Source organism: Amblyomma maculatum, chromosome 5, assembly GCF_055883805.1.
Source record: "Amblyomma maculatum isolate TAMU_Amacu chromosome 5, ASM5588380v1, whole genome shotgun sequence".
Classification (NCBI taxonomy): domain Eukaryota; kingdom Metazoa; phylum Arthropoda; class Arachnida; order Ixodida; family Ixodidae; genus Amblyomma; species Amblyomma maculatum.
Genome location: NC_139348.1, coordinates 158,105,086 through 158,112,009, shown reverse-complemented (window position 1 = coordinate 158,112,009; position 6,924 = coordinate 158,105,086). Strand labels below are relative to the sequence as shown.

The following is a 6,924-nucleotide window of genomic DNA, read 5'->3' as shown; positions in this document are numbered from 1 at the left end:
TGTGGAGACCAGCATGAAAGAACACGTACACGTGTAGGCCGAGCCGTGCATGGAATGGGAATTTGTTGGACAAAAGCACAAGTAGATTGAAATCGTGAACGACACTGCAAACATCAGCGCTGACGCAAGGTCAAGGTACAGACCGGCACGGAATAAACTGACAGAGTTACTTGTGGAACTGCTTTTTCCTAACCGGGTGACAGCTGCTACACAAGACAGAGTGGGCTCGAACACTGTGCAAACAAAACCTCCTCTTACGGCAATGCCTTGCTCAGGGCTTTTTCGAGTTACGTTTCATGTCGGTTTATACAGACCAGACCGTTCGTCTTATCACTCGACAAAAGTACTACGCTTGAAGGTTGCGTTAGAAGTCAAGATAAAGCGTAATTTTTGTTAATTTTTTTTTTTTTGACGAGTGGGACCTCGTTCGTTGCTTGCCGGTGATGTCAACTCTCGAAAGTCCACCGGGCAGCACGGGCGATAGCTTTCCTCTGTTCCCTACAGAGCCAGGACACGCAAGCGGCTTGTACGTGTCTCGTATGCTGTGCTGAGCATGTAAAAAGAAAATATTCTAACCGGCGTTTTTTTTCCTCTAGCATGCGTCTGCGCCGTGGTTTTGAGAGCTCGCTCAGCACCCCCAGGCGACGCCAAGGCCTTGAGTGCTACATCTTGTGTAACAGCTAGGGCTACGCACAACGGGTCGCCTACGTCCGCGTTTGAAGGGTCAAGGCGAAGTGTCGAGTGCAGATAACACCGGCGTGCCCGCTACCAGAAATACCCGGCGCTGTCAGCAGCTGTTCACAACAGCTAATACTTGCAGACTGAAAGAGAGAACTGGTCGAGCTCGAATTCATTCGCTCCGTTGAAAAGAGGTCGGATAAGCCGCAGTAGTAGCAGCTCTAACATGCGTTGTCAAGCAGTGGTACTTGTCGCCATGGCGGCTGTATTTGTCGCGGAATGGGAACTCTCTGCAGGCTACGTGTCGATTGGCAAGGTTCCCGTCGAAAATGGTAAGCATTTAGCTCTCAGAAGCGGTAATAGCGCTTGGAAACTCAAATTGGTTAGTGACGCAAGGGGCTCCCCAAAAATATTTAAGAGTGACGTACTGGGAAGCGACATCACTTTTAACTAATTATATGTTTGTTCTCGAACGAGAACTTTCATGAGCATGCTTTGTTCAGAAAAGGAGTGCATGTATAACTGTCACCTAAATGTTGTCTTTTCAGGCAGCCCTTTTGAGGTATTAGAGGCATATTTTGCACATATACAGGCAGGAACACTTCTGTGCGTAAATGGCGTGAAACTATGGAGCTAGCATATACTGGCCAACTTTACTTTAGCATTGACTTCAAAAACCTCCATGAAAAGGTTTGTTTTCGGAATATCTCTCAGACATCAAAACGGTAAAATCAACAGGCGACACATATCGTTCAGATATTTCGGGTTGGTAATTGGGGTACCAGTTTTATCACATCCTTCCCGAGTTCGTTATTGAACTTGTTTTACTAATGGTGCAGAGTGTGCGAACGTATTTGGCGCGACTAGTGCTGTCCTCACACTAGGTTTTGCGTTACGTAAGTTGCGGTATGAAAATGTTGCGCAGGTGAATTCCTTATTGTGCTTGAAGGACGCAAATGCAGTTCATATATTACTAATACATTTTGTATAAGCCCTTAATGCGTAGGCGTCGTGCACTGAACATTCCTTATACATACCCGCGGGATTTCGGACCCTTTCGCCGATTTTATAACTTTAAAGCATTCTCTTTTTCGTACGTATGAATGACATCATATTTTCAATCCTTTCTTTTTTTTTTCTGATATTTTGGCATCTTTGTTCGATGCCGTTCTCTCAAAACACGTTCGCCCTGCAAGGCATCATATCAGCACTGTTCCAATACTGGTGAAAATTGCTGCTTTCAGTACGCATGCAATATCTGAGGAGAACTTTGTCACGGCTGTTTATTTCGCTGAGATACAATGAAGTCCCGTAATAAAGATTATAGTCCAGCTATGAGAGGGTAAGCGGAATATAGGCAGTGTGTATTTGCGAAAAGAAGTAAGCGTTGCTAATTTCTCTGCGTTGTTTTACTATCGCTGTAAAGATTGGAAGAAGTGAGCCGTGGTGGCTCAGTGGTCAGTGTGCTCGACAACTCAGCCTATCAAGGATGAATCTGGCCGAGGTGACCGCTTTTCGATGGTGGCGAAAAGCAAAGCGCTCGTGTGTTGAGCGATGTCACTGCAGGTTAAAAGAGCCTGCAGGTTGGCCTTCGGCCTTAATTACGGTGTCTTGCATTTGGGCCACTAAAACCTATAAACCAAACTGGATCATATCTGAAACGAGCTTCAATAAAAGCGAGCATCCAATAATATTGAAATCCACACGTCAAGAACCCCAGTTACAGATAAAAGAAAATCCGAATTGCGTGTTTCCGCCGTCACAAAGAGAAAACATTACTAGCAATTAATGAGGTTTTCTCTTCTCAATGAGAAATATACCTCGATATGGATTTATAAACAGATATTTATTTGCTGCTGTTTTGCGGCCTGTTCTACATATAGTAATTTACACTATAGCCATTCCAGCGACTTATACGTAGCACCTCAGACAGCATGATTGCACGGGAAGAGTAACTTTTTATCCAAGAATTTGAGGGAACAGGTGAAGCCAGGTAGACTGGAATGATTTATGCCACTAAGAGAGGTTACGTGAAGCGTTACAAGATATGGAGCTGCGAAGTCACTTGCCCTTTGAGTAGAAAGCCTGGCGAGCTCGTAAAGGCCCCAGATGCGGCTGCTTGAGCAGCGTTATGCCTTGTTCCTTTTCATGAAGGACGTGTTCCTCTTACGGCTTACAGGATTTCTGTGAACCGACATGGTGTAAAGTAGCTTGCTGTTAGCAGAAAAGGCAGTACTGATAGGTTGGGTTTTGTTAAAGAAAAAAAAAGGACGCAAACGTTTTCAGACACATGGTCCTCCTAGTAAAACGACCGGCTGAGAAAGAGCGGTGTTCTCTATTTCTCTAACGTGTGAATGGAACCGTAATCAAGAAAAGAGAGATCGGTGTCCTGGTGCAATCCGTAACTTTTATTATTCTAGTATCCGCCAGTTAGTCACAGCCAACCATACTTGCCTCTTTTGTAAAACTTCCAGGGCGCACAGCTCGTAACCAAAACTCAGCTTTTCAGTCGAGGTAAATGAAGGTAAGGCATGAAATGAAAAGGTCTGCGCTCCCTCTCACTCTATATGACACAGCCGTCTTTCATAGAACTTCATTTTCTACCTTACTCAGAACATAAGTATAGGACTGGCTCCAGCAGCAGTTGATAGCGGTGTCCGATCATTCGAGCAGTATCAGCTTTCTTTCTTGTAGCGCGTGTTCTCAATTATATTTATTTTACTATCTCAAGATCTTCACAAGTGAGGTACCACATTAATGATGGAAAATGTATAAATCTGGGCGCATGATGTGTTCAAGTTTTAGTATACATCGCCATCGTCATTTTTAATTTGAACGTATGATACATTTTTATGCACAGAATTATTAGCATTACTAATTATATCAGAAGCTATAAAGTCTCCGGGAACCTCCTATTAGAGAATGACCAAATTTGTTACTTAATATACATAGCAGATAAAAACAAAATACATGAATGCAAAGAAGAACTCGCTATAACAGAGTATCAATGAAAGCTTTGAGAGAAAAAAACAAACCCAATTCTAAATTTGAAAACAAGCAAATAAAATAAAAATGGACCTGTTATTGATTTGGTTCGCATATAATATATTGGAGAACCAATACACCAGCGCCAGCAGGAAACGTGGCTAATTACACTGTGGCCCTCACCTACACCGCACAATAATATTATTGACCTGAATATAATGGCATTAGGTGGGTTTAAGGTTATAATGATTGTTCGTGACCGTTGAATAGTGTGCCGACTGGTGAACGTCTATTGAATACTGATAAAGCATGGATTAAACCTCACACATTGAAATGTTTCAGCAAAGCGAAAAATGAGAATGAAATGATAATCTCAATAAACAGAAAATTGCAGAAGCGCAAATGATTTCCCATCCAAAATGAATAACACTACTTAGCGACAAAACATAAATTAAGAGCTCAAAGGCCTAGTATAAACAGTGTAGCATATATTTCTATCGTTATCAGTTTTCTTTTTCTTGCATAGATTAAAAAAAAAAAGGCAGTGTTGCAGGTCGTGGCGGATCTGACTTCTCATCTGAACTTGTCTTGCTGCCGAAACGGTTTCATGAAGTGCATAACATGTAATTGCGTTTTTCCTTTCAAGGTAAATGCCTGTACAACGGGACAGAGATTGCACCAGGCCAACCGCTGTATGCCGAGTTCCCCTGCGAAGAATGGGAGTGCACCAAGGAGGGTGACCTGACCATTACGGGGTTAGTCCCGCGTCTTGAACTGATCGCATTGACTTGTGGTGGCGTCTGGCTTATGCATTCAGTAGAAGAAGAAAAAAAAAAAGATTCGAATTGCACATACAAGCCAAAAATGCCAACTATACGCACATGGCTTGAATCGCACGTGGCTAATACACTAGTAAGACATCAGCAATGCTGTGTTTTCTCTGTTGTGCGTCGTTAATATTGGAGCACACGTTAAGGCAAACGTTTAGTACACAATATAGAATAGGTAGTATACTAGGTTGCAGTTCTGATGGATGTTATTCTCATCTAGTTCTACACTATAAAGCGGTGGCGATTCCTTGTGGCATCTTCGCTTTGCCACAGAAAAAGACAACAAACTGCAGGCTTAACACGTTCAAACGCGCGAAATCGTTTGCGGCAAGGCGGGATGAAGGCGATGACGTGCAATGACAGCTCGAGAATGTGTTGAATTCTGAGCGCGGGTTGGTGGGCTGCGGCAATAGCTACCTCTTGACACTAGCGTTTGAAAGCGCGCGAAGCGCTTTCAAACAAATTTTTTAGCTTATGAGACCCTTGGTTATCTCTAAATATAAAATGCCTTAACGAAAGAGCATCATCAGAGGAACATAGGATAAAAAGGGTTCATTAGGAGGTAGTGCATTTTGCAGTTGAAGGGTGATAAAAATACCTTGAGAGAGGAAAGTACGCATTCCAGTCGCAGTTGCAGTGCTTGTTATTGAACCTGCGAACCCGTTCTGTGCATGTAATATACCTAGCTTGCGATATTAGATTTGTATTGTGGATACATGTACAAATACGCGTTATAAATAATATTGCTTAACCCCTCAAGTATGCTTTGGCACCTCTTCAACAAACAATCCCAGTAGGCCAGCGATAGTTTGACCAGAGGCGAAATGCAAGTTCACATGTTCTTTTCTGTTCTATTTACAGTCCAAAGTTCCTATGCGAGTGAGATTGTAAAGGACGCCGTAGTGTAGGGCTCCAGAATATTCGACCCCCTGGGGACCTTTAACATGCACTGATATCGCACAGCACACGGGCACCCTTCCTTAGCTTCCATCAAAAAGCGGCCGCTGCGCCAAAGATTCGATCCAGCGTCCTTGGGTGCAGCAGTCTAGTGTTGTAGTCACTGAGATTGACCTGTTGGCATGTTATACAACTTGCCCTGACGGCTGCGTTGCTCCATGATGGCTCAGATGACATACTTTAGGTGTTGTATGTACAACCCGATTGTGGGGCCGATGGAAGATGAGGAGACGAAAGCGGGCAGTTTTGTAACATTAGTTATATTATAGGGCGCATTTTAATTTGGTCACCTGTGGCTGCTTATCGAGTACTATAGACACCTTAGCAGCACGTACCTATTTAGCGTTCCGCCGCTATCGAAATTCCGCCACCGCTATCAGGACTCAATATCACGACTTAGCCAAAAGCTGCGGCTATACGAGCCTACGCTATGAGTGAACAGGCGAAAGAAATATGGGCAAGTGCAGAAATGCGAGATGCACCACTTAACCTGCTTCATTTTTTTTTTAGTTCCGTAGCTGCTGCTGCGCCAATATTTTGGGTATGAGTGGCAGCAGATTTGCTGAATGGCCGTCGTTTTTTGTATTTGCAGCTGCGGGAGAGTCTCGGCTGGCCGCGACTGCACTTTGCTAAAGGGGTCCGGCGTCTATCCTCGGTGCTGTGATCAAGTAGCCTGTCACTAAAGACTGTTCTTGTGGACTAGATATGCATCCTGACGCGTCCCTTGCAAGCACGAGCCACCCCTGCGGAAGACACAAAGCAAACCCTTAAAAGCCCGTTAAATGTTCATGCTATCAGCTGCAGTCTGTGCTACAAGCTCTTTGGCGGGCACATGCGTATGCCGGGACGACACATCTAGATGCGTCTATAAGTTCTAGTTCTGAGAGCTATTGTTATAAAAGCAAACTGTTTTAAGTACGAATGAGAAATAAACTGCACTATCTTGGTGCCCCAGAGCATCGACAAATGCTTCCAGCATGACTTTATTAATTTGTTATCACATATGTACCGTGCTGAGGTAATATGTGAGGTGGGGGAATTTACAGCATGAATATGACTTGTTCAATACAATGAAGTGTGCAGGATTTGAATGGTTGAGTGCATGGGAAAAAAGAAGGTTCTTGTCCTCGGTTAAGGGAAGGAGAAAAGAATGGAAATGCTAAGACACATATAGGTACGAGCAGATGGAGGGTATAGGCACCTCAGCGTGACTTAAGTGGTCTGAAATCCGGTGAACGGATACGCTGAGAAAGGTTTCAGGAGGCGGACAGCGAGATTAATGAAACGAAATATGGCCTGGGTATTTTAAGGCTTCAATCTCTCAACTCCGGCTGCAAACCTTAACGATACATAGCGACCCCTTAAAGAGGCAGCTGGAGGTCTATATAGCTGGAGCAACAGTGACACAGAACAGAGGAAGGAATTTTTAAAGTACAGAGATCTGCCCGACTCCTGGTATCTGTATAAAAAGAAA

The 6,924-nt window shown here is 43.8% G+C and overlaps 1 protein-coding gene across 1 annotated transcript; it reads left to right on the top strand.

The window, feature by feature from the left end:
- Positions 1–786: 786 nt before the first annotated feature.
- LOC146190098 (U-scoloptoxin(16)-Er7a-like) lies at positions 787–6,436 on the top strand. The gene is made up of 3 exons (XM_084603376.1): positions 787–1,010; positions 4,310–4,418; positions 6,043–6,436. The coding sequence occupies exons 1-3, from the start codon at positions 905–907 to the stop codon at positions 6,131–6,133; spliced, it is 306 nt and encodes a 101-aa protein (XP_084459502.1). The 5' UTR covers positions 787–904; the 3' UTR covers positions 6,134–6,436.
- Positions 6,437–6,924: the final 488 nt, after the last annotated feature.

What these genes read in the sequence shown, in the direction of transcription:
- LOC146190098 (XM_084603376.1), top strand. Translation starts at nt 905, where the DNA reads ATGCGTTGTCAAGCAGTGGTACTTGTCGCCATGGCGGCTGTATTTGTC. An exon ending in CAAGGTTCCCGTCGAAAATG is followed by an intron (nt 1,011 to 4,309) that starts GTAAGCATTTAG and finishes TTTCCTTTCAAG; the next exon opens with GTAAATGCCTGTACAACGGG. An exon ending in GGTGACCTGACCATTACGGG is followed by an intron (nt 4,419 to 6,042) that starts GTTAGTCCCGCG and finishes TTGTATTTGCAG; the next exon opens with CTGCGGGAGAGTCTCGGCTG.